The 26685-nt window shown below is 43.8% G+C and overlaps 1 protein-coding gene across 2 annotated transcripts in view; it reads right to left on the bottom strand.

Moving 5' to 3' along the window:
• Positions 1-265: 265 nt before the first annotated feature.
• GPR156 (G protein-coupled receptor 156) overlaps positions 266-26685 on the bottom strand; it is an 82398-nt gene continuing 55978 nt past the window's right edge. For both annotated transcript variants that reach the window (XM_019650587.1, XM_019650596.1), the window contains exons 4-10: positions 22344-22479; positions 21982-22092; positions 18804-18929; positions 17726-17821; positions 14141-14377; positions 7609-7767; positions 266-3352 (exon numbers count right to left, since the gene is read on the bottom strand). In XM_019650587.1, coding sequence (XP_019506132.1) covers positions 2024-3352; positions 7609-7767; positions 14141-14377; positions 17726-17821; positions 18804-18929; positions 21982-22092; positions 22344-22479 — 2194 coding nt within the window. In that variant the 3' untranslated portion in view covers positions 266-2023. The remainder of the gene's footprint in view (positions 3353-7608; positions 7768-14140; positions 14378-17725; positions 17822-18803; positions 18930-21981; positions 22093-22343; positions 22480-26685) is intronic.

Raw genomic sequence — 26685 nt, 5'->3', positions numbered from 1 at the left:
CTTGAGTGGAAAGAGGCCAGGGTCTCCTGAATTTCCTCTGTCCACTAGGATAGATGTTTCTGGGATAGGAAGCTGCACAAGGAGACCACGGAAGAGTCTGTTACAAATGGAAGTTTGGTTAGAAGATATCCTTGAAACCAGGGTAACCCATCAGCAACACTGATGGCTGCTGCGTGTCCGCTCCTTTGGGTGGTTCAGTCTTCTCTATGCTCCTGCTCCCCAGCATGAGACCACAATTTCTGAAGAGACTTGCTTTGGGAGCCATTTCTCTTTTATTAAGGTATCACTTGGACAGCAAACAAACAGCACAAGCAGAAACTACAAACCCACATGCAGAATAAATTATGACATTTGTATGTAAAAGTAGGTGACGGAAGAAGCTGTGCTACCAGGAGGGCCTTCCGGGCTGGAGAGTCACAAGGTGTTGGCATCCCCCAAGAGTCCATGATAAATCTTCTGTGAGACATTTCGAGCCAAATTCCCCCCTCCAAGTATTCCTAATGAGGCCCAAACTCCTGCACATGAACATCTTACACACACAGATGCACACACAGGGAGTGGGGGCAGGGGGTGGCCTCTAGACCAGCAGCTCAGCAACAAGCAGGAGTGAACGCAGCTGTGCTTTCCTTGTAGCTCAGGTAGCAGACAAGGTCCTGGCACTCACCCTTCACCAACTCCCTGACTCCCTTGGGAGGTGAAGGTGGGTCCCTGAGGCATTGAGGGCTGCATCCCAAGGCAAGAAACCCAGTTTTATTATCCTGGGGAAGGTGTCCTGGACTCCAGGGTGAGCACACTGCAACTTTCCAACCTTACCCTTGGTTTACTGTCTGGCCTGCTAAGCCCTGCTTGCCACTCTCAGCAGAATGAGTGAAGAGATGAGCTGTGGGCAAGGCCCACATCAGCCAACCTCCACCAGTGTGGTGTTGGGGAAGTTATCCCAGTTCTTCAAGGCTCATAGTCCCCGTGTTCCTCATATTCCATCTGTGAAAGTGGGAATGAGAGTGTCTACTTCACAGGGTTGCCCTAAGGAATTATTGAAATTTGATACTGCCAAATACCGGGTTCAAAATCTGTTTTCTTTCCTGCCTTCTCCCCTATTTCTTCCTTTTTATTTCCCCATTTTCCATTTCCAGGTTTATGTATCCTTTGGTGGTCATGTAACTCCAATGGCACAAAAAGCACCTCTTGACCAACAGGGCCACCTCTATGCCAACAGAGACTGCCAGTGTGTGCTTCCCCCCAGTCCAAAACCGCACCACTGGCAGAGTGGAAGGGATGGACTACAAGGACCAGGAGACAGTCTGGGCCTCAGGTGCCATCCAAGCCCAGGACAGAGAGAGATCTGGGTAGCCTATGGCCACATGGAGACCCGGCTGTCTCAGGGATGATGGTGAGATTCCACAATAGTGGAAAGACATGAACCCCAAATACTGCTGTAGAGGTGGTTTTCAGCTGAGTCTGTCTGGAAGCTGGAACCTAAGGGTGGTGCTGTTTATAGCCTTTAGCAGAAGCAAAACCACCCCTTGCCAAGAGTGGGACACCCAAGGATAGAGGAAACTCATCTTCGAAGCAGGTCGGCCATCAAAAGGCAAGTTTGATGGGTCACAGTCCACAACTCTGGTTCTATAGAAATTTTCCTTCCATCTCTCCATCTGTCTGTCCACCAGCTAGCCATCTCATATGTATTAACAGTTTAATAGAATACAGGCTGACCAGGACAGAAAATCCTCCATGCTTATTTAGCACCTTTTATCTAAAGAGTATCTTTTATGATCACCCAACTGGAGTCTTTTACAAGAAAGCTGTGAGGTAGTAACAAGAAAGGCAATATCCCTCTTTTTATGGATCAAGAAGTGCTCAAGGTAACACAATGCTCAAATGAGCATAGCTGAAACATGGGATGAGCTGGTCAAATGCAGGACAGTGGTGTGTTCCCCAAAGGCCAGAACTGGTCTTTCTCCTCTAGGACCTGGTACGGCTTGTCCTGGCCTGACCTCTCCATCCAGACTTGCTCTGCTGCTTTTCACACCAGTGTGGGTTTCAAGTCATCTTTGAAGTTCACGATAGGCTTTGAACGGGCCCACAGCTTTTCCCAAGAAGCCAGCCCTCCAGCATCCTCAGGGTCGGTGTCTGATGAGCCACTGTCACTGGAATCAGAGGAACTCTGGAAGCAGATTTCACAGTAGGGCCGGTGGCAGCGGCAGAAGAACTCGTCTGAGCTGCTGGACTCAGTATCAAGGTAGTTGCATGAAGAAAGGGAGGGACAGCCTGGGGTCCCTGGGAACTGCAGCTGCTGCTGCTCAGGCAGATCTGGTGAGGCTGTGGATAGGCGTGGGGCAGTGGAACACTGTGCCTGCCCAGAACCAGAAGGCTGGTGAGGAAAAGCTGCATGGCTCCTTCTGGCCCCCTGGGGCTCTGTCTGGTGTTGTTTGCTGTCCTCCAGGATGCCTGACTTTCCTTGAGGATCTGGTAGTAGTAAAGGCTTCCTGGGAAAGGGTACCCTGGAATCAGCTGTTTGGGGGTCCAGGCAGAGGATGTCTCTGTTCTGCACATTTAGCCTACTTTGTGCCCTCCAAACAGTCCTATTTGCCTGATGCCCCACATATGAGGGTACAGAGCCCAGAAAGTGTGGGCGAGTCCGCTGTGCTGCCCGCCTTCTCCTCACCATGTATGGGCTGAAGCCCAGCTCCTTGGTAAGGGGCATCTTCTGGGGGCTGTGGGCAGCAGTGCTCTTCCAGGACTGCTGGGGACAAGACGGGGAAGAGGGGAGGGGAGCCTCAGGGCCCAGGCCCAGATCTTGTAGGACTTCCTGAAGCTTCTCTCTGATCACTGAATTGACCCTTGACAGCTGCTTTTGGGGCTCCCCTGAGTTCTCCAGCTGTCCCTGTCTCTGGGGAACAGAGCCTTCTTCACCTGGTATGAGACTTCGGTGAGGGGTCATAGGTACCTGGTCTCTTCCTTCTGCACCCTGGCTTTGCTCAGTCTGAGGCTTCTGGCTGCAGCCCAGATCATGAACATCTTTCAAGTCAGACATCTCCTTCCGCCCTGGGGAGGAGCCAGTGACCTTTCCAGACACCTCGAGGCTTTGTGCGCTTGAGGAGGACACTGAGGTACTCTGCGAGTCCCGGGCAGCTGCACTGGCATCATTTGGAGAGTCCGAGAGGCATTCTGAAGGCCTTTCAGCTGCCAGGCCGTGCACAGGGGCTGTGGCCTGGCCGTCTTTGCTGTGGGGAGAGGCAGGCAGGACAGCCCACTCTGGGGGGTCATAGGTGCACTCAGCTGACATCAGCCTCACTAGCTTCTCTTTGGCGTTGTTTACTTGTTCCTGCAGGCTTTCAATCACAGCATTTTTCTGTAAGATAAAAGCAAAACCATCAAAAGATGCCACCGAGGGTTTTTATACTGTTTCCCATGGTGGAGAAAGTGTGGCGCCACAAGACGTAGGTTTAAGTCCCAGTTCCTCTGTGTATCAGCTGTTGATCTTAGGCTCTGAGGAGGTACCTCCACCAGGTGAAATACGTTGATGCACGCAAAGTGCTTAGCACAATAACTGACACTTGGAGCTCAACAAAGGCTAATCATGATTTATTGTTGTATGACCTCAACCCTTACCTTATATCCCCACACTGTGGCATTGTCTGTGAGATGGGATGTCGGAGGAGGCTCAGCAGAGCAGCTGGCTGGCTGCTGCACACCCTCTCAGCTCTCCTCAGAACTGACAGGGTCAGGTCACTCTGCAGGACACCGATCTGAATAATGTCTGGGATGGCCCCACTCTGGGTTTATCACACTTTTGCAAGAAGCAGATGAATTTGAAGCACATCTCAAAGGGATGATCAAATGGGAAAATAAGTATTTTGTATCTTGCTAAACAGACTAGAAAATGGAGACACAGAGAAACAGGTGGCAATTCCTGGCCAAAGAGAGAAGACTGGAGCCAGGAGGAGCCAATGAGAATCTCAGGTTGGTGCTATTACCTCCCTTGGCTGGACCTTGGGGGTGGGAGGCAAAAGCTACCATGTGGCACTATCAGTTACCAATTATCTCCTAAACAAGTGCAGGCATCGGGGTTATTGGAGAAGCTTTTTTAAAAAATAGGATTGTTGGGCCTTAGTTTCTGATAGCTCAATTCAGTAGGTCTAGAATGGAGATCAGAAGATGAGTGAGGGTGGGGCAGTTCTGCTACTGAGCTGCCTACCTGCTGCATGACTGTTAGTTTTTAAACAGGCTGTACCCAGAAAGGCTGGCAGGTACGAGCTGCAGAGGTATGCCCATTCTAACTTTGACATCACGGGCATGAAGTAGGAGGAAGAATACTGGTGGTGGGCAAGTCCCGAGCGTCCTCCAGGGGTATGGCAGCTGATTCTCTAACCCAGATCTTGTGTCCACCTCCTGAAAATTCTGATGCTCAAAGGCAGTAGAGCAGGGACGATATCGTCATGGGGACCTGATAGGCTTGATGAAGACAACCAGGGTCGAGGGTTTGGCGAAGGTAATAACAGGCACTGTGCTCTAGGAGCTGCTTGTCAGAATACCCTAATGCTGCCTCTTTGCTGCCATCCTCTTTAGAAGCTGAGGATGGGCCTTTCGACATCCATTTATTATGCTCTAGGCATGAAAGGATGTTTCCCTTCTTTAGGATCCCAGATACAAGTTGCATATGGACCAAACCTGTGGTGTCTTCTCAAGTTGAGATGGGACAGTTGCCCAGAAGCGACCCTTTCAGAAAGCGGTACCTTAAGTAAACTAGTCCAGCAGTAAGTAGTCTTCTGGCAGCAACTCCAAGGTAGATCTATGGCTCCCTATTTATAAACAGGAAGGTGACTTCTCTGATTATTGGGACTCCCAGTTACATCCTGGTTTAGCCTACTTCTTTTATCATCAGGAGAGTCCCAGACCAGTGAGTAACTGGTGAATAAGCAGAAGGGACTTGCAGCTGAGCCCCTGCCTGCCGGTTCTCTCTTTTCTTCACCTGCAGAGTGTAAGGTCTGGGTGTTGGCGGAAAGTGTAGATGACTCAAGGACTCACCAGGAGCAGAGTGGATGAGTAACTGGGAGACATTCATTCAGGCTCTTCATGGTACCTGGCTGGTGCCAGGTATCTGTCTGAGGATCTCATGACTGCTACTTGCTCAGGAGGGACCCCAACCCTCTCCCTCCTCAGCAGCCCCTCCTTAGGAAGCCTGCCCTGTACATTGTCAGGCTGGCTTCAAGAGGTCAGAAGTTTGTGCCTCAGAGTTAGGAGGAAGCCACCAGCTGATGATAACTGCCTTAGCAAGTAAACTCTGAGTGCTGACATTTTGTGCCTTATCCACAAATTTCCTTGAGTGCAGGAAAATAGGATAAACATTCAGTTGGGAAGAGTACTCCTCTCCCAGCAGAATGAACATCTGAAGTTGGCTGGTAATGGATTTAGAAACGTCAGCCTAAACAGTAAATTTCTCTTCTTTCAGAGAAAGAAGTGGGACTCTTGTTTTCACTATGGCTGAATACTAATTAGAGGCGTGGTGTAAGCCACTGCCATTGTGAGACCAAATTCTGACCTACCATGGCAGCTGCATTTAAATGAGCTTACTAATTATTACTTTTGACACATCTGGGCAAGCAAGCGTGCACAGGTGTGTTTCATCAAGTGCCGGTCATAATGATAAACTGAATCACCCTCTTGCTTCTCTGGTTCAAGGAAGACAAATCATAGGTGGGTTTGCTCTGTTGCAGAGTATAGAAGGGAGGTTCTTCAGCCTCTGGGAAGGTTCTATCTGCTGGCCTTCACCCAGCCTGGGAAGTCAGTGACGGATGCTGCCCCAGATAGCCTCTGAGGGAACCCCAGCCACAGGGGCAAAGCAGGCAAGAATGAGAAGATGGACTGTCCAGGTCATGGAAAAGTAAGAGGCAGACACCAGAATGGGAGAGGGGACTACATCAGAGAGCACTGCAACTGAGGAGCTGGAGTCAGGGTTTATGCACATACCGAGGCAGGAGAGGTACTGTGTCCACCAGGCAGTGCCGGAGCTGGGGGATGAGAACTGGAACCTCTCTAGGCCTGCGATGGTGCTCTAGGATGGCTGCTGGTTCTCGGGCCTGTTCTGGGAAAGGTGCTCCAGGTGTAGGGTCCTGGGGGGAGGCCAGCTTTTTACTGCCTATGCATCTGCTTCCTATTAGAGCCCTTCCTCTGCAAACTCAAGGCATCTTTTTGGAAAGAGCAGATTCAGTCACTGCGTGGGAAACAGGGTAGCATGGCAGAAGTACAAAAAGCACGTCACAAATTACCATAAGGCTAAAGAGTCAGGCCACTTGGCTGTTCCAGCATTCGCTGATTGTGAATGAAAACCATCCTGGCTGTTCTCGCCAATTTTCTGGCCTTCTGTTGAGCTGGGGAAAAAAGCTTCTTTGAAGACTTCCCAGAGTATCAAAGGCAATGCTACTCTCTTGCCAGGTGGGGAGGAATCTGGCTTTGAAATAAGGTCCTGAATGCTTCATAAATAGTAAAGTAATGGAGAAGTATTACTCTGATGGATAAAAAAGGCTCAGAACTATGGGGATGGTATGGGAGACTAGACGGGCATGAACAGTGCTTGCCAGGGGAGGTCAATCCCTTCATTGGTTGTGTTTCTTAGGTCCCCATCACACCATCCTCTCACACAAGGACTACTGATACCCAGGTGTCAGTCCAATTACAGAAAAACATAGTTTCCCAAATAGCACCTACTAAGGTATGTTCTGTACTGAAAAGAACATGGGATTTATTAATTTACTTAGTGTGAAAACACTGACTAATTCTTCTGGGCCCCATGCCTCCTTCCTGAGCAAGTGCAGCCTTAAGCTTTTCCATGTGCTTTCCTCAAGCCCACACCACATTGCCCAATTCTGGGAGAGGTGCCAACTCTGGTCCAAGTACAGAAGAAAGAAGGGCTGGGGGCTGCCTTGTTCCCCCCTTGATGCTACTATGATATTTGAAAGCTCTATTCAGCACCCCTCCCCATCTTTAGCCACTTCTTCGCTCTCTGGGTTGGTGTGATGATTGAGATCCTGGAAAAGACAGTAAGGGGCTCCATTTGATCTTGTAAATGAGGGCACTGTGCTATGTAAAGAAAGAATGTTTCATACAGAAGAAGTTAGCATCCACTACAACTCAGGGCCTTCACAGTGCTATTCCCCTGCTTAGAATGCTTTTCCTTGTGATCTTTGCCAGGTCAGTTTGTACTTAACCTTCAGCTCTCAGCTCAGAGAGTCTTTGCTGACAGTTCTAAATTAGGTTCCCATTATTCTGTCTTACCACCCTGATTTTTCCCTTCATAATTCTCTTGATCAAGTTCTATTTCCTCCATTAGACTCCATGAGGGTAGGGACTATATTTGTTTTATTCACTAGCACTTAGCACAATGCCTGGCACACATCTGTCCAATGAATGAATGAAGTGAGTGAGGGTCAGCAATGGGAGAGTCACTGGGGAAATGTCGAGGTTTTGCCTGCTGCTAAGGGAAGTGGGAATGGCCAGGAAGTGGAGGAATGGGAGAAGAAAATGTTAGCAATGCGACATCTAGGGCCCACCAGTGCATGATTGGAGTTCTTCTTTATAGAGAACCCACCAGGCAGGGGTCTAGCTTACTTCCGTGAGAAGCCTTTCCATGGAGTTTTTCTCTCCTCTAGCATGCAAATTCTGTTCTTCACCATACTGGGTATGGCAGCTTTTGCTGGGAGTGCTGAAATATTTGGCCATGCATCTGATTGTTTGGTTTTCCTCTTCAAATGCCTTCCATTGCTTCAGCTGTTAGATAAAAGAACACATGTTATTTATTTAATTACACACCCAGAAACACATTCTCTCATTCTTTCTGGAAAACACCAAGGAAGATAGTGATACACAAATGCGCAAACTATTCTCTCCTCAAAATGTACTTTACTGTGGAAAGCTCATAGGTAGTTGTGACAGAAGGTATCGAGAATATTAAGGTTATATAGTTTTAAAGGAAAAGGAAAAATGACAGGTAGATGAAATAAAACAATCTTAGCTTGACCCACCCATTGCTGAACTGGTCAAAGAAAACCAGAGTTGAAGAATACTTCTAGAGCCATATTCTAAAATCAGCATTTAGGAGCTATCACAGGGTTAAACAATCTAAACACTGTATGTTTCAAATGAAACTGTTTCTGGTTATATGGAGCTGTTCTTAGTTATCCTCATTTGTTGAGTAATTGTGTGCTTACTGCCATTGAAAACCCAGTTCCTTGCTGGAGGACTTCTAACCCAACTCAACAGTCAAGGCTCAGATATAAAAAAACCACAACTGGTAATAAAAAAAATCAGTAAAAATGGTAGAACATTAGGTCTGTAACCTGACCATCTTTTTTCCTTAACAAATGAGGAAAGCCTCAGAAGGAATAGGACTGGTGTAGGCCCACGCAGCTAGTTAGCAGCTGAGCCACAGCTGTACCAGGGCACCGTGCCACACCGCATGACCTCGACACAGCTGATGACAAGAGAGACCGTTAACTGCGGGGGTCCTAGGGAAAGTTTCTCAGGAGAAACTGGTTATGAGAAACAATTCGTGGAAGCTGGTTTAGGTGAACAGGATGGAGCCAAACGTAGAGCACTCAAATGGGGACATGCTCCTGAGCTGCTGTCTACCTGGCAAATGCCAGTGACATGGATGCCAGGGGAGGCCAGAGCTCTGGAGGCTTCTGTTTTTCTCTTAGGAATTCTCATAACTAAATAAATGAGAGTCCCAGTGATATACACTGGCACTCTGGCACCTTAGCTCCAGAAATGATGCTGGGGTGTCTGTGGGGAGCCTCACAGGTATTCTGGGCCTTTTTTTGCTCACTTATTAAACATTTACTAACCTAAATGTGGTAAATTTCACATAAGATTCTAAATCCCTCCATTAATTTCAATACCACATTCTCACCCAAGTCCTCTTGGGTTCTCTGTTGACTTAGCACAATAGCATGAGAACCCTCATGCTATCAGGAGTCTGTGTGACCTGTGCTGGATCAGGCCAGGAACCTCCCCGCTAGATGCCGTTCTGGAAGGGCCCATCCCTAGGGTGCCATCAGCTTACCACCCCACTCAGGAGCTACTGGAGCCTGGCACTGCAGGGTCACTCTATGGTCTTGAGTGGATGGAGCAGATCTCCAGTGCTGTTCTCCTGGCACTGACCTTAGGGGTGTCACAGGCTCTCTACTCTCTCTCAGAGTCTCCTCATTTGCTCAGCAGTACAGCTTTTCCTCTCTCTTCCCCATCACCCTCAGCTTGCGCCCTCTGCAGGGCTGCTGGAGGAACTGCTCAGCATTGGTGTAAGGGCTTTTGGTCTGTCTTGCCCTAAGCTGACCAGGTGAAGCCAGGGTGCCCCTTGAGCAAAACCTACTCCCCCTTAATTCCCCATTTGTTAAGATCCTGGTCCTTAAGACTTGACCCTTCAGGGTTCCAGGATATGGCAATAAATGACCCTCAGGTCACAATTTCAGGACCTCTCCATGACCTTTCTTTCAGAAGGACAGGCATATTCTTGTTTTCTTAGCCTCTGGGCTATGTGGGTGTGGTAGGCTAAATAATGCCCCTCCCCTCAATAAAATGTTTCCCCTTTTAATTCCTGGAACTTGTGAATATGTTACCTTACATGGCAAAAGGGATTTTAGAAATGTGCTTAAGGATTTTGAGATGGGGGGATTATTCTAGATTATCCAGGTGGGCCCAATGTAATCACGAGTCTTTATGTGAAGGAGGCAGGAGGGTCAGAGTCAGAAAAAAAAAATGTGATAATGGAAATAGAGGTCAGAAAAAGAGAGAGATTTGAAGATGCCACCCTGCTGGCTCTGAAGGTAGAGGAAGAAGCCATGAGTTAAAGAATGCAGGTGGCCTCTAGAAGCTGGGAAAGGCATGGAAATGGATTCTCTCCTAGAGCCTCCAGAAAGAACACAGACTTACTTGATTTTAGTCAAATAAGACCCATTTCAGATTTCTGAACTCCAGAACTATAAGCTAATGCACTGGTATTGTTGTAAGCCACGGATTTTGAGGTAATTTGTTACAGCAGCAATAGGAAACTAATACAGTGGGATTAAATCTCAAATCTTTAACCCTCGTGCCTTCTGGTCTCTTGCCACTCTCCCCTTGTTTCAATTTGTACTTCAAAAAGTGCAAAGACTTGTGGTGCTCCAAACATACCCTGTTCTCTTTCACACCTCTGCCTCTGGTCATGGTGTTCCCCCATTTGAAATGCTGCCCTTCCCCAATCTGCTCAGTGAAACCTTACTCCTCCTTTAAGACTGGGCCCAAACACACCATTGTCTGAGAAAGTGTCACCGAGTTCCCAGACAGGCTGGGGCACCCCTTCCTCAGCATCATGTGACATGACTTCCTCAAACACTTAACACATATATTATAATTCCTTTTATGTCTGCACCAAACTAGACCTAGAGATGGGGCCATGTGTTGAACTGCATGGTCCCAGCACTTAATAAATGGATGGATGAATATATGAAAAAACGAAGGAACTTTTCCTTTAAAAAGCTCACCTATCTAGTAGGGGCACTGAGACATACACAGATAACGCCAACACCGAATAGAAAATCTTAAGTACTTACATGGAGAAGCAGATGAAACACTTTGGGGGGTTAGAGGAGAAAAGCATGTCCTACCTCAGGACCCACCTACCTCTCAGAAGTGGAGGGAGAAAAGTGGGAGGTGTGTATGGGGATGGCTCACATTCAGGTCACAAATGCAGAGGATGACCTCAGTGTTTTGCATAAGCACTCAGGCATTTCCTGAGGGCCGGTGGGGAATGCTACTTGGTCCACTTGCTTCATCTATATATTTCACTCAGCTCTCTAGCGCCACCTAGCTGCCCTTGTAGTATCTGTGCCTTTGTTTTACAAACCCCTCCCACTACAATCCAGTCTGAAGGCTCAGCTGCAAAGAAGGAAGCCTCATCACCCTCGGCTCCCTCCTCTACCCATGATACTCAGATACTTTCCCAAATTTGCTCAGCTGTCCTACTCTCCTGGGAATATACAGTGCGGATTTCACAGGGAGAGTCTTCTACTAACATCCACTGAGCCAGAGGGGAAAATCAATTCTAGGGCGCACAAAAAACAGACAAACCTTAGTTACTTTTATATTTCGAAAAAAATTTTACTACCTAAACCTAAAATAAGATGAACTATAAAATATATTTTTTTTAAGTTTTAGGTTATGATCGGTTCAAGAGGAGAAAAAGCATGAGAGAGAAAACAGGAGAGGAAAGCAAGTAAGAAGAAGAAAGCTCAAGACAGCTAGCTAAGACGAAAAAAGGGAGTGAGTCAGAGAAGGAAAGAGAAAGGCCATCACTGTGCATCCATCCAGTTCCTGTATCCCATAATAATTCCACTTCCACTTCAACAAATCAGGTGCTTGTTGCTTAGTTCAAACCTGGAAGTTTTGAAATTCATTCTGTATTTTTATGTCTGTGGATACGAATACATATGAGTATACCTAGGTATCACTACTGTCCTAGGTGCTGAAGATCCAAACACCAAGGAGAGTGGACGTCTTGTGTCTGAGGCTTAGGATGCAAGAGGGACAGAGGCAAGTGTTGAGAGAGGAGATATAAGTACGGCCACCTCCTGGAGGTTGCGGATTCACTCAATTTTCAGATGGAGGTCTAGTTTTAGATCCATTAGTTCCTTGGTGATTACGTCTGCCTCAAATTTTTCTGTTATCTTTCAGAGACTCGTATTTGCTCTAATTTGTAACCCTAGATCAGTTCTCTGTATTTTTAAAATAATTTTTTATTTTTCCATTACAGTTTACATGCAATATTATATTACTTTCATGTATACAATATAGTGATTAGACATTTATATAACTTATGAGGTGATCACCCTGATAAATCTAGTACCCATCTGACACCATACATAGTTATTACAATATTACTGACTATATTCCCTATGCTGTACTTTACACCCCCATAACTATTTTGTAACTACTAATTTGTACTTCTTAATCCCTTTCCCTTTTTCACTCACCCCCCCCCCAACCCTCTCCCCTCTGGCAACCACGTTTGCTCTTTGTATCTATAAGTCTGTTTCTGTTTTGCTTGTTCATATATCTTGTTTTTTAGATTCCATGTATAAGTGAAATCATATGGCATTTGTCTTTCTCTGTATGACTTACTTCACTCAGCACAGTACCCTCTAGGTCCATCCATATTGTTGCAGATGGCAAGGTTTCATTCTTTTTTATGGCTCAGTAATATTGCATTGTATATATGTACCACTTACTCTTTATCCATTCATCCACTGATGGACATCCAGGCTGCCTCCATATCTTGGCGAGTGTAAATAATGCTGCAATGAACATGTGGATGCACATGTCCCTTTGAAGTCAGTGTTTTGTGTTTCTTTAGATAAATACTCAGAAGTGGGATTACTGGGTCCTTCTTTGTCTCTTGTTAAACACTTTGTTTTAAAATCTATTTTGTCTGGTATAAGTACTGTTATTTCAGCTTTTTTTTCATTTCCATTTTCATGAAATATCTTTTTCCATCCCTTTACTTTCAGTCTGTGTGTGTCTTTCAATTTGAAGTGCTTCTCTTGTAGGTAGCATATGTAAGGGTCTTGTTTTCTTATCCATTCAGCCCTCCTATGTCTTTTTTTTTTTTCTTAAAGATTTTATGGGGGAGTTGGGGGAGGGGAACAGCCAAGTTGTTGCCTTCAATCTTAGTTGTGGAGTTTGGCAATGGGTGGATGGGTTACCAATCAACAATGTTGCCATAGAGCCTAAAGGGTGGATTCCCAAAAGGACCCTCCCCACTCCCCATCCCCCACCTCCCAAAGAGGAACAGCCCTTGCTTTTCATAGTCCTTTTCTGTTACATTCCAGACAAATAAGACTGCTCTCAATGGTTTCCTTCAATCCAGTTCTTATAATATTAAGATTCAGGTTGCACATATCTGTCAACATATTAAAAGCCACTGAATTGTACACTTTAAATGGGTAAATTGTGTGGCACGTGAATTATATTTCAATAAATCTTTTAAAATATTGAAAAAGATTCAGCAAAACTTCCTCTAGTTTCTCACACAGAGGCAATACCCATCCTCGGTTTTCAGTGCTGCTATTACAGATTTGTCCATATTTGTTTATTCTTTTGATTATTTTAATGAGAATTTATGAAAGGGAAGAAGAGAAAAGGGTCTATGCCTGTGCCACATCATCATATCCTAAGGTGCACTCTTCACTTTTATAAATACACTGTAACCCTTCATCAGCCAATGCTTTATTAGTTAGTGCCCTTGTGGAGAAGTCGTTCACAATCGATTAGAAGCTGCAGTGGCAACCAGGATGGAGTCTTAAGGAGGTAGTGCGATGAGGTAAGCCTGGGGTTAGAAAAAAAGGACTAGAAAGGAAACAAGAAAAGTGCCTAATGCCAAGTTCATTAACTCAGATGTGTGTGGCTCAGTGGTACCCTCAGGCATATCATGAATAATTTCACATCACTTTCCTTTCACAGCCTGTGAATTCCTTCACCTTTCCCTCCAATTCTCTTTTTTCCTCTTTGCTGTCTGGACATTTCTGCTTCCATCTTCCTCCCTTGTTTGATTTTTTTCCCCCCTTAACCCCCATAATATGAAACACATTTTTATTTCTCCATATTGTAAAAAGAAGAGGAATACTCTAGATTTTCCTTGAATAAAAGGAAAAGCATTTAAAATTGCATAAAGTTTTGCATAAATTGCATAAATGAGTTTCCCCCTGTAAATCCGCAATCCCAAACAGGAAAGAAAGAAAGGCTCCTTGCTCCCAGGCTAGTGAAAGAATGATGTTATCAAGATGAAGAAGGGGTTGGGGAAGAGTGAAGCAGGGTGGAGGGTAGGAGGAAAAGCAGGTCTGCAAGGCAGCTGCTAGGGGTGGAAACGGGCTGCTGCTATGGCTCAACCACTCTGGCCTGTCCTTGCTGACCGGGAGCTGAGCTCCCTTCCTTCAGGAAACCGAGGAGGGAAGAACAGAGGGAGCCAGCTTACTAGGACCCCGCCTTCCTCTGACTCGCCAATAAATGGTCCCTAAAAGTCTTAATAGAACGCACAGTGAACAATTTATCATGCCCAGCAAAGCCTCTGGAGTGACTAGGACAGCCTTGCCAAATTCTCCCTAGGGCATACCTGGGGAATGAAGATGAAGCAGTTGATTGTGGTTGTACAAACAAAGATTCCTCCAGATGTGAGGCCAAAGACCAGGTTGGGCCAGGAGTGCAAGTATCTGGTGACCACAAAAAGGAGCCCAGCAGCCAGCACCACGAGGTTGACCCCAACCATGATGGTTAAAGATTGATTCACAGGAGGAGAGCTGACATGGTCTGTCAGGCCAGCCAGGTAGGCACCATACAGCAGCAGCAGACCCTGGAGGCAGAGGGGAGAACCAGAGGCTCAGAGATGTGGAATAACAGGCTCGGTGGCAAACAGCAGGAGGGGTGGGACCAATTTCCTCCTGTGTAAAGTAAGAGTAATAATACCTACCTTAAAGGGGTGCTATGAGGATTTACTCAGACCTGGGAGGACCCTTACACTTAGAAGGTGCTTAATAAGTGCTATCTTTCTCTCCTGTACTGAGAATTAGTTTATCAGAGCTCAGCAAGTCCCTCAGACAGGACTCTGCCAGGACCCGGCACCGGACAGGGTGGTGCAGGTGGGTAGGGAGCCTACCGAAAGGGCTGCAGGCACTAGGAAAGTAGTTCGTACATTGTACTGCTGAGTGAGGGCTGCCACGTCCACTGTGTGGTTTTGCACTGCATGGAACTGAGGGCCATGTGGAAGCTGAAATAGCCCTGTGGTCTGCTTGTCAAGTCATGTGCCTCGGCAGGGGCAGTGCCCCGGGGAAGGGGCTCTTTTTTCTACTTTTCCCAAAGGCACCATCTGCTTGCCAAGCCTTGCACCTGCAAGATTGCATCTGCCTAGAAGGAGTGCCTTTTTCTAATTTACACAAAGAATCTCTATAGGCTAGCAGGGGCTCTGTGCCAGTGGGTGTTTAAGGGAGATGGAAAGTGGAAACAGAGGAGAACAAAGGCAGGCTGGGACCTAGACGAGACTGTGGGGCAGGCACAGGCAGCAAAGGCCCCACCTCTACCCCTCACCCTCTTTGTGACTTCCCTGCCCCCACCACTGGGAACCCAGGGCCCTATTCTTTCCTCTTTCCCATGAATATAAACGTGCTCTCAGATTTCTCATTTGTACCAAGGAGAAAAAGACTCACAGCACCTTTAAGGAAGGAGCTGCATTTAAACAGGAATCAAAGCTTTAATCAATAATACATAATATATAGATTCAACACATGTCCCCCTGACTATGTGCAAAATGTCATGCTAGGTGTCAGGCAGAAAATAATGCTATGAAGAGAAATAAGTCATGATCCTGCCTTTCAAGGAGCTCAGTCTGGTAGGGAGGTTTAAAGCACGCACAGAAATGTCTGTTTTACAACACAGGATGTGAAGATGCCATGGGGGTAGGGGTGGGGTGGGAGCTATGGGGACTCAGGGAGAACTAATAATGAAAGCAAGGTCAGTTATCAGCAGGGCACCTGCCAATGATTCTGAAATACCACGACGTTACCAACTCCACCTGCAGGGATGGCCCTAAAGATAATTTTTGGGGAAGACTGGCTGTGCCTACAGTGAAAGAATTAGTATGGCAGAGGTGCCTTCTGGGTGCCCCCAATGCCCAGTGTCCCAGATGAGGCCTGAGGGCCAAACGTGGCCACCCTACCATCTTCAATGACCAGAAGATAAACAAGTCAGGAAGCCAGTGGGGCCTGGCTTTTGGGTACCTGATGCCATCAGGGGGCATTTGGCAGAGTTGGATTAGTAATTTAATCAAAAGCGAATGAAATTCTTATAAATTTGAAATGTGCAAATCTGATTCTATTAAAATGTTTTAATTTCATTAAAATTCTTGCCAAAAAAGAATGAGGTATGAATAAAGCCTCTATACATCCATGACTTGTGTTTGAGTGAATCATATATACTTGGATGTCATTTACCTTCATTGCTAAGAAGCGTGGGGTAGGGGGCAGTTGACAGGTTCAGGTTGGGGGCTCCTGGAACTTAATGCAGAGATTGGGGCCTCTTCAGGGACCGCTCGCTGACCAGGGAGCCCACGGGCGTGTAACTCAGGCCCTGATGCTCAGCACTGTTTTCCCCTTTTCTTTCTTTGTCATTTAGAAAGATATGACAGTGAAATAGAATGGAAGTGGAATTATATAAAAGGTAATGGAGAAAATAAATCAAGTGGAGTCACAAAGTGAGTTGTTATGGGAGAAGTGCTGAGTTTCTGTACTGGGGAGGACATGCTCTACTATAAGGACTTGAGGGACTGGGGGAGGCACCGTGTTTTCCAGAACCGCCTGGGGGAGCAGCAGATTAATAATAATAATATTTAACATTTACTGAGCTCTTACTATGGGCCAGGAGTGGTTGAAAACTCTTAACCATGCATTAACTCTTCTGAGACTCAGAACAGTTCTGAGAGGATATTATCATCATCCCCATTTTATGTAAGAGGGAACAGAGGCTCAGAAAGGTTAAATGAGGTTCAAGGTCAGCTAGGAAGTAGTTGAGTCACAATTCAAACCCCCTTCTGTCATAGTCTGAAGCTCATTTTCTTTTTAAAAAATTTTTTATTGGGGAATTGGAGGGATGGGAACAGTGCTGGGGAATTGGGGGAAGGGGAACAGACAAGTTGCTGTCGTTTTGTTCTTCAGTCTAGTTGTGGAGGACGTTGTGAAGCTCATTTTCTTATCCATTAGCAAGAAACTAAAGGTCAAAAGCTGTTCACTTCCTAGTGTTTTCTTTTAAACATTTTTTTATCAAAGTAATAAATAGACACAATGAAAAAGCACCATCTCCCTGTCGCTGACCTGCCCATCCCAAGGCCTATTTCTCAGAAGCAACCACTTGAACATTTTCCTGGTGGTGAAGTGAGTAAAGTTTACGTTTAAAGACCACATATTTCTACAAAAACTCCGACTCTGCCAGCAGTCAGTCAACCAGGCCTTTGAGGCCTGATAGTCAACAGGCAGCCTCCTGCCATGTAGGGCTTGCCCTGTTCATTGAAACAGGCCTGCCCTGTGCCCCCCAGAACCAGATTCTCTGTCCTTCCAAGGTGAAAACCAGCTAATAGGATAGTTGGTTCAAAGGACCTCTTGTAGTGCCCTATATAGGTATCCTGTACCCTCTGAAAATAATATCTTACTTTTGCAATCTAACAGAGACAAATGAGTCTAATGATGGGAGATTCAGGGCAGAATGGGACACACTTTGAGGCAGCTGGAATCACTGAAAGGACTCTATGGATGTTGTCACCAGTCTTAGAGTCAACCCTGCTTCTGACTACAGTGAGAAAGTTAGATGGGTGAATGACAAAAGGATACTTTGACCCAAATCTTCCTTGTAGGGAGTTGGGAGAAAACTGGTATTGCCAAATCAATTTTAAAAACCAGACCAAGAAATTGGAGAAACAGTAGGTAAATTCCACATGATTTGGGGGAGGACAAAATGAGAAAGCTCAAAGAGTTGAAAAAGTGACCCTCCCCTCCAAAAAAGTAGAGAAATAATAAGGGTCATGACTTTGAGATTTATGTATCAACAGGGTTTTCCCCTGATTTCATGATTCTTTGCAGAAATCACCTCATTAATTCCCTCTTCATACCCGTTTTGTTGGTGACAGGCTGTATCCCAAGGAGATGTGGTTACCAACCTTGCATCCCACAACAAGAGCAATCCAGACATCGGAGTATCGGGAAGCACAGGACTGTGTGCTGGTCAGCGAGCAGGACACTTCTCTCCCTGTCACCTAGGAGGGACACAGAGTCAGGGCTGAGGACACAGCAGATCCCTGTGAACATCCTGGACCATGAACTCCTCTACAGCACATAATTCCCCTCCTAGTATATAAAAGCTATACAATTTAGGCGACTCCATTAGAATCTAAATGAATGACTATTAATTGGAGGAAAAGACCATAAAGTTGGGCTGACATGTGGACGCTTGGTGGCAGCAGGGTTTACCCCTTGTTATGTGCTTTGCTACCACAATGATTCAAATTGCTGCATCAGCAAAATTACAAATTATTTCACATCATGTTCCTGCTATTTGTTAACAATTGAAACCTTAAATATTAACTCTGCAATGTCAAGATTCCACTGTATTCCTCAGCCCATTATGAGTCTGGAGACATATAATTCCTATTAATTGAACACTATGTACTGGGCGCAGTTGAGTTCTTTACCTGCATTGCTTCACTTACTTTTCACCAGAGCCCTAAGAAATAGGTAGTATCATTATCTCCATTTTACCTATGAGGAAATAGAGACTTAGAGAGGTTAAATGACTTTCCCAAGGTCACATGGCTAGAAAGTGACAGAGCCGGGAGTTGAACCAGGGTTGACTGACTCCAAAGGCCACCTCAAAATTCTACCTTTACCTCTCAACAATTAAGGGAACGCAACTTCCGGTAGCTGAAAGTTCTCATGATTGATATTGTGGAAGCAGAGATAACTGCCAGGCCAATTCCAGTGTGCTGACATCTCAGTAGATGCCACTGGAAGACACGTGGGGCAGGAGGAGCGGTGGGAGTGGTAGCATACCTTGCAGACAAAGGACAAGGCATTCACGGCAGCCACAGCTCCTGACCTGCCCTCCTCTTTGGATCATTTATCTTCTTGTTGGGAGGATGACCACACAGTGAATGCAAGTCAGAGAATGAGCTCCGTGTACCCACAAAGCCAGTCCCCCCAGTTCAGGAATTAAATTCTCCAGGGATTTGGAATCCTCACCGTCATACTGACACTGAGAATCTGGAGGCAATGGATGGGATCGGTCAGTACCCACGTCATGAGTAGGATCACATCAGCTATAACCAGGGCTGCCACCAGCCCCAGGAGCTGCAGGTCTTTGATTATCTGCAAAAGAGTCAAGGTCATAATTTTCCGTAGCTCACTGGCTCTTTGACACAGGGGCTAGAGTGTCCTATGTGTTCTGAGCTACAGGCTCCAGGGTTAACCCTCCCCCAAAGCTTCAAATCTAGTCATCAGAGGTGAAACAGATACTAAATATTTACAAGGAGTTCTTTCTTTTCTGTATTTCTTTTATTATGGTACAAACTGCCTTTGTTGATTGCAACCAAAAGTAGAACAGAAGGAAATAAGACAGCTCCAGCTCTTGGGGTGGCTTCATAGACTCTGCCACCGCCCTCCAAAAGGTACAAGGGTTTCTATGTCCATATCATTATTATCACCATTAAACATTTCCATTTGTTTATTTTTCCCATATCTTGCCTTTCGCCACAGAAGATTCAAAGGTCTTATAAAATAAATACTCTCTTGTTTCTAGATGTTTATATGAGCACATAGACAGATATGGAAGCTTTCACACAAAACTATTAACCTAATGGTTAACCTGGAGGGTGGGATTGATAGCTGAGGACGGTGGAAGTATATTACTAGCATTTCCTTTATACTTATATGAATTACTTGACCTAATAAAAGAATATGTGTTACTTTTGTGACTACAAAAAAATTAAGAAAACATATCCTGCAACAGGATGAAAAATAAAAAAATATTAAGGAAAAGAGAAAATAAAGAGAATTACGATGAAGGTTCAGGTGAGGAGAGTATATAACATTCATGAATTGGGACAGAAATGTGGATCTGAGTTTTTGTCAACCAGTGAAAAGAAGGAAGCACAACCAGTTACATGATTCATGGTGTTTGTAAGATAAAGATAAATTGGTTGCTTAATCAAACTGCTCAAAACCAGTGATAAAAAGTAAATCTTCAAAGCAATCAGCAAAAAGGATACATTATGTATAGAAAAACAAAGATAAGGAAGACATCAGATTTCTCATCAGATACAAGGCCAGGTGAGGATACAGTGGAGAAAAATCTTCAAAGTACTAAAAGGAAAAAAAGAAAACCTCAACCTAGGAGTCTACATCCAGCAAAAAATATCTTTAGAAAACAAAGGTGGAATATAGACTTTTTTCAGATAAACAAAAGCTGAAAAATTCAGGACTAGCAACACACACATGAGAATTAGATATCCTTCAAGCAAAAGGAAAATAATATCAAATGAATACCTGTATCTGGAAATGTTAACTTTATTAAAAAATATGTGATTGATTTTTATTTTTAAAATATCTTTAAAAGATAACTAATTTTTAAACAAAAAAATAATTGGGTGGGGCTTATAACATGTAAAAGTAAAACGAATAACACAAAGATTGAGAAGGAAAGAAATAGAAGGATACTATGTATTTTAAAGAACTTATACTAGGTGAATACCAATTATACACAAACTCTTCCAGAAATCAAAGAGGAGGGGATACTTCCCAATTCATTCTATAAGGCAGGTATTACCCTGATACCAAAGCCAGAAGAAGATTTTACAAGAAAAGAAAATGATAGAGCAATATTCCTTATGAATATTAATACACACATAAACAAAATAAATCCAACAATATAAGAGGATAATACATCATGATCAAGTGGAGTCTGTCTCAGGAACTCAAGGTTGGTTTGAGATCCTAAAATCAATGTAATCCAACATAGGAACAAACTAAAAAAGAAAAACCATATGATCCTGTAAATAGACACAGAAAAAGTATTTTACAAAACTCAACATCAATTCTTTATTAAAACTCTCAGCAAAACAGAAATAGAAGGGAACTTCCCCCAATGAAACAAAGGGGATCTACAATGAAATTATGGGTAACATCATACTTGTTAAAAGACTGAATGCTTTCCTCATAAGATCAAGAACACCTCAAGAATGTCTGCTTTCAGCATTTCTATTGAACATCTGTACTGTTGTTTCTAACCAGTGCCATTATACAAGAGATTGGACCGAAACTGTCTTTATTTACATATGTTATGATAATCCATGTAGAAAAATCTGATGGAATCTACAAAAAAAGCTACTAGAATTAATAAGTAGGTTAGCAAAGTTGCAGCAAACAAGATCAGCATACAAAAAGAAATTGTATTTCTAGGTATTAGCAACAAAAATTGGAAAGTGAAATAGAAAACAATAACATGTGTAGTAGCATAAAAAATATAAAATACTTAGGAATAAATCTAATAAAAGATATGAAGGACTTCCACTGAAAACTACAAAAAAAAATTGCTGAGAAAAATTGAAGAAGACCTAAATAAATGGACGAACATCTTGTCCTTCAGGCAATCTTTTTATTATGTATGTGAGTACAACTGAGCTTTTGATAAATATTCACCACGATTCAATAAAATTCTTTAAAAAACAAAACCCACCATTCCACAGAAGTAAACTCCAACTGAGACATATTGGGTCTGGGCAGGGCCTATGTGGACAAAGAGTTTGCTGATAAACTTTGCGGTTTGGGCAACTCTATTAGGAAATGTGATAAAATGGGGGAATGTGGTTAGGATGATAACTAATTTCAGGGGCATGTAGGTGATCTGCTGCCACATAGCTTGTAAGGTTGATTCGATTTGATGAATGGGTGTCCTCTTTCTTGCTTACTGCTCCAGACCTATCATCCTTCTTAATGCTTAGAGTAGCCTTCTACATGAAAAAGAGTTGGGCTCCAGTGAGGAAAATAACTACTCATCTGCCAGAGCTTCTTTGTATTCACCCTCCCTCCCTCCACTTTCAGTTCACAACAGTGCCAAGCAGCCCACTCTTTCTCATGCTGGTGCCACGTATTGGCCAGCTCACACCCTCAGAGCAGTACCAGGACCTGAGGTACACAGGAAGCAGTACCGATGTTTAAAGACCTATCTCCCAATAGCACCGACACACATCCTTCCAGGCTTGGGGCCTCAAGAGGCCACACGACTCCAAGGTTTGAAACGAGGAGCAGGAACTTCTGTCGTAAAAGGGCCAGACCCAGTAATCTGGCACAAGTTTCTCTAGCTTTTCATCAAGAGGGAAGCTGCCATCTGCAGTCAAGCAGTGTGTATTTGCTGCCTACTCACCACTCTCTTGTCAGGGACCCTTTGGGTAAACACCTTGTAGAGTCGCCAGCTCTTCCCCAGAATGGGTCCAAACACAAGGGAGGTCCCAATGCACAGCATAGACAGTCTTACCTGCAGGTGGAAAGGGACAGAAGCGAGAGGCATGAGAGGAACCTTTGTCATTCTCCACACATTCTGATCTGCAAAACCTCAGTCTATGGAGGGTGTGGGGCAGCAAGTGGGCCCCACTGACTGAGAGTTCCAGGGATCACCTCTGAAAGGGCCCACAGCAAGGAGAAAGGTAACCACCACCCACAGGAGCAGCTGACTAAAACATGATCAAACTTTGGCATTACATTCAAAACAAAAATTTAGGACTTCACCTGAATGAGAGTTTCCATTGAGCTTCCCACTGAAGCATCTCGATCTTGAATCCCAAAGAGGTAAGCGCTACTGTAAGTCAGACAACTGCCCAGTAAGGTCACAATGTTCAGATTGGGACTGGACATCTTTACAATCCTACAGGGAGTCAGGAAGAAAGACACTCAGTCCTGACCCCTTGCCCTGGGAGTGGACACAGCCTCCCACCAGCATAATCTCCAATGCAGCCTCAGAGCAAAGGGCCACTGGGAAGAAACCATTTATCACCCCATGAAATATAATAATTTATTTAAATTTATTTTCAAGAACTAAATTCTGGCATTTTTTTTGCTTGTATAACTCCTAGTCTTTTAAAATAAGGCCAGCTTCTAAACACAGGTGGTATGAGAGAATTGTTAGTTTTCCATGAAGTTTATGGTTGCTAAGAGACTGCAGTATGCAGCCTAGTGAATAAATAACTAGCAGGTAGATACCTAAAGAGATACAGTTTGAAGCCTTTGGAAATGAGCTGTAAAGTAAACCACTATTTGCAAAAAGGTTTGAGATTTTTTTTCATACACTATTTACTTTATTTGATATGCAAATTATTTTCCCTGTCTCTACCTGAGCAAGAGAGAAAGAGGAAGCAGGTATTTTATTTTATTTATTTTTAGCTGAGCCATCCTGCCACCTGTTGGCAGCTCAGCTCAGGCTGGGAATCAAACCGCTGTTGCTCAGAGCTCACATTCTTGAGCAAGCTCTTAACCAACTAAGCCACTCAGCCAGCCTGGAAGCAGCTATTAAAAGCAGGTATTAAAAGCAGGAAATCTAGGAAGGGTCTTTTCTTGAGGAGTTTTAAATAAGGTTACGAACAATTCAAAGATTAGAGGGAGCTATGGACAGTCAAGGTATCAGACAAACCCTAGGTGCCAACAGAGGCTCAGGACAAGGTAGAAATGTGTGAACTGGTTAAAGTTAGGGGAAAACCAGGCTTAAGCTGTTTTGTTGTTGTTATTGTTATGGATAACAATAAGAAGTAAAAGTCACTAGTAACAATTAAGAAGGAATGCAATCATATTTAAGAGTTTTAATCCAAATAGTGTATTTTACATAAATGCAATATTTACATTGAGTCATATGATAATTATACTTAGTTATATTTTTATTTTTAATAATATCTGAAGAGGAAAGCATTGTTAGCTATGTACTACCTGGATTACCTAGCTGACCACCTTAAAGCCAGAGCCAAGGAAAAACCATCTGCTTGGTGCAGCCTATTTTAATGGCAGGCAAAGCACCAAGGAGGCATTAAACAGTTTGCCAGTACTGGATTTGCAAACATCATAACTACCATTGGCCCAGCGTGATTACTTCATGGCTGGCAGCATAATCACGTCCATACACATGAGAACACCAAACCACTGCCCCAGGTCTCAGGCTCTAAGTATGGTCAACACAAGCCAAAGAGCTTTCCCTTGTCTTGGAGCAAAAACCTTGATTTTATTTTCCCCTCTAAAAGTGAAAACAGCTTTCATGTACTCCCCTCATAAAGTGGGGATAATAATACCCTTGCCTCTCAGAGCTGTGAGGATTTAATGAGACAATATAGCCAAATGTGGCACAGGACCTGCGACATAGAAAGCATATTTGCCAACAGTAGCTGATGACATTATTAATCTCACCAACTTCCAGACTTTAGAAACCTAGGAATCAGCTTTCCTTCTCCTGTTTCTTTATCACCTATACCCAATCAACTGCCAATTTCTTTCATTTGTTCTTTCAAAATCTCTCTGAGTTGCCCCTCATTCTCCATTCCTGCTACCACATTTATCCGAGATACAATCATGTTAGGAGTAATGAAACTGGAGTCAGGTGTGAAAAATGGGAATTCCAGCTCTGCCACTCACAGCTGTGTGACTTTGGGCACGTCATTTAACTACTCCAGGTTCCTGTTTCCTCATGTGTGAAGTGAAGATAATATCATCTTTCATATCCACCCCAGAGGTTATTGCAAAATCAAGTGAGGTGTGTGCCTAAACTCCTTGAAAACTCTAAGGTGATGCAAAAACATTAATTTTTAGGTTTTTAGCGTAACCTTCAGTTCTCTGTAACACCCATTTTTCTCTATCCTAATACATCCTGTACATTCCTTTCAGACTGATTTTCTTAAAATACCACCTTCATCACTTAGCAAGAGAGCTACATGTGTAAAGAACATTTTTCTACTGTTTATCTTAAGTCTCCTGTATTCCAATTTAAGATCTAGCTCTGTCCTTCTCAGTCACCACAACTTCAAATTGTGGACTTATGGAGAATAATCTTCCCTAGTTTCTTTGTCTCCTTCCATAAGAATGAGGATATGTGGTGAATGTTGACTACCGAAATGAGAAAAATGCTAACCTGCAGTTTCACAAAGCATGTGTTAAGAAGAGTAATACATTTGAGAGACCAGCGCTGACACTGATTCAGAAAGGAGTGCGCCACTGACGTGGACTAGTCACTTGGTGCAGTCAGAAGCTTGGGCAGAGGTACCACCACTGGGTGGGCTCCTGCAAGACCAATAACAGGCCATTTTCCCCCATGGCCACTCACAAGCTCCTGGGCATGAGCCATAAATATCTGATGATGACTTACTCACCAAGCAACAGCCCATGTTTCACAGCCACACATTTGTGTTTTCTAGATCACTGATGGGTAGATTTCTTTCCTCACTCTTCTCTGGAGCCATGTAAAAAAATTTTTTATTGGGGAACAGCCATGGTCATTGGTTACACATTGCTTTCATTGCTACAATGGCATAGTTGACTCTTTTAAGGAGGGCACAGCTCACAGTGGCCCATGTGGGGATCGAACCGGCAACCTTGGTGTTATCAGCACCATGCTCTAACCAATTGAGCTAACCAGTCACCCCTCTGGACCCATTTTATTGGAACACCACTGTACAATCAGGTCTCCTTTCATATCATCCAGTACTGGCATACAATTCTGATTTAGAATTCCTCCCCCTTCTGATTTAGTTAGGAGGAACTCAATTTAGTTATTTTTGACAAAATATATATTACATAGTCTTCACATCTCAGAGGTTGATGCAAATTCATTTTTCAAGTGGACATGTTATGGACTTACATATATATATTTCACAGAAAAGCAATTTTACTGAAAACTTGCCTCGGGGAAAAAAAATGAATGGAAAATGATTTACCTATTTTGTTTGGCCAAGTGAACACCTGTGAAGTCACTGAAAGGTGAATCACCTCCAGTTCAGCATGAGAATTATGCATGTCTGGGGAATGTCTTTGCTACTTTGATAGGAATCCAACCTCTATCATTTATATTTTTCTATTGAACTAAAAGATGAAATCTACATATGCTGAATATTTTAATCAACCACAAACACATAATTTCCACAAAGCAAGAAGATTTAAATATGATATACTCAATTATAAAGAGCCAGCCATATCTAGATTACTTGTGCTGCATTTATAAAGAGAGAAAAGCTTGGAAAAGGTTACTAACAGTCAAAATCAAAGTGGGATTTTTTTTTATATAAAAAGGATTATATGGCTATTTCATTATCATCTTTTCTTCATTTATTGGTTGGCAATATAAGGCACGAGCTTTCTTGATTTTTTCTATTCTCAAGTAAGATCTCAATACATATAGGGAAATATATCCACCTGCATCTGTAGAACCTGTATAAACCTGGATTCTCATCTCAATAGTTTTTAATGAATTCAGATGTGTAAGTGATATCTACCAGTTTACAGATATGATGTTTTAAAAATCTTTATCAAATATTGGTTTCTGAACTTGGAGGTTTATTATGCTTGGAGTTATGGAGGACTGGCTGGTCATGGTATTGTTTCTTTTTCATGATGGTTAAGGACTGCGTTAGGAAACATGGCCTGCAAATGGGGCTGAGGGTACATCTTGGCTTGCCATGACTATTAGGAAACTTTCTTAAGATGTCACAGGGCCATGCTTTCTAAAATGCTACATAAGTCCATATAAATGGTATCATTGAGTTTTAAACATATGAGGTGTGATCAATAAATACAGTGAATGCTGCTGTTGTGTGCCATCCAATGGAAAAGGAATCTTCAATACAGGAAGCAGCAAATCGAGCCTTAGTAATAGTGTGTGACAAGTTTCAACTTGTTCGGTGCAATCTGTTGGGTGTGAGCTGTTACAGGGTGTGAGAAGGTGTGTTTTAAAGTGTGCCATAAATCATGGATTGCAAACAATGCATTAACATGAAATGGGAAAATGGCTTCTCCTCCATCAAGACAACAACGTTCCGTGTCACACATTGCTTTTGGTACAATTTCTGTCAATAAAAACATTACGGGGCCACCGAAGTGGCAC

This window comes from Hipposideros armiger, unplaced genomic scaffold (genome assembly GCF_001890085.2).
Source record: "Hipposideros armiger isolate ML-2016 unplaced genomic scaffold, ASM189008v1 scaffold_8, whole genome shotgun sequence".
NCBI classification, from domain to species: domain Eukaryota; kingdom Metazoa; phylum Chordata; class Mammalia; order Chiroptera; family Hipposideridae; genus Hipposideros; species Hipposideros armiger.
The sequence above is the reverse complement of the archived record's forward strand: the minus strand, read 5'-3'. Positions and strand labels throughout refer to the sequence as shown.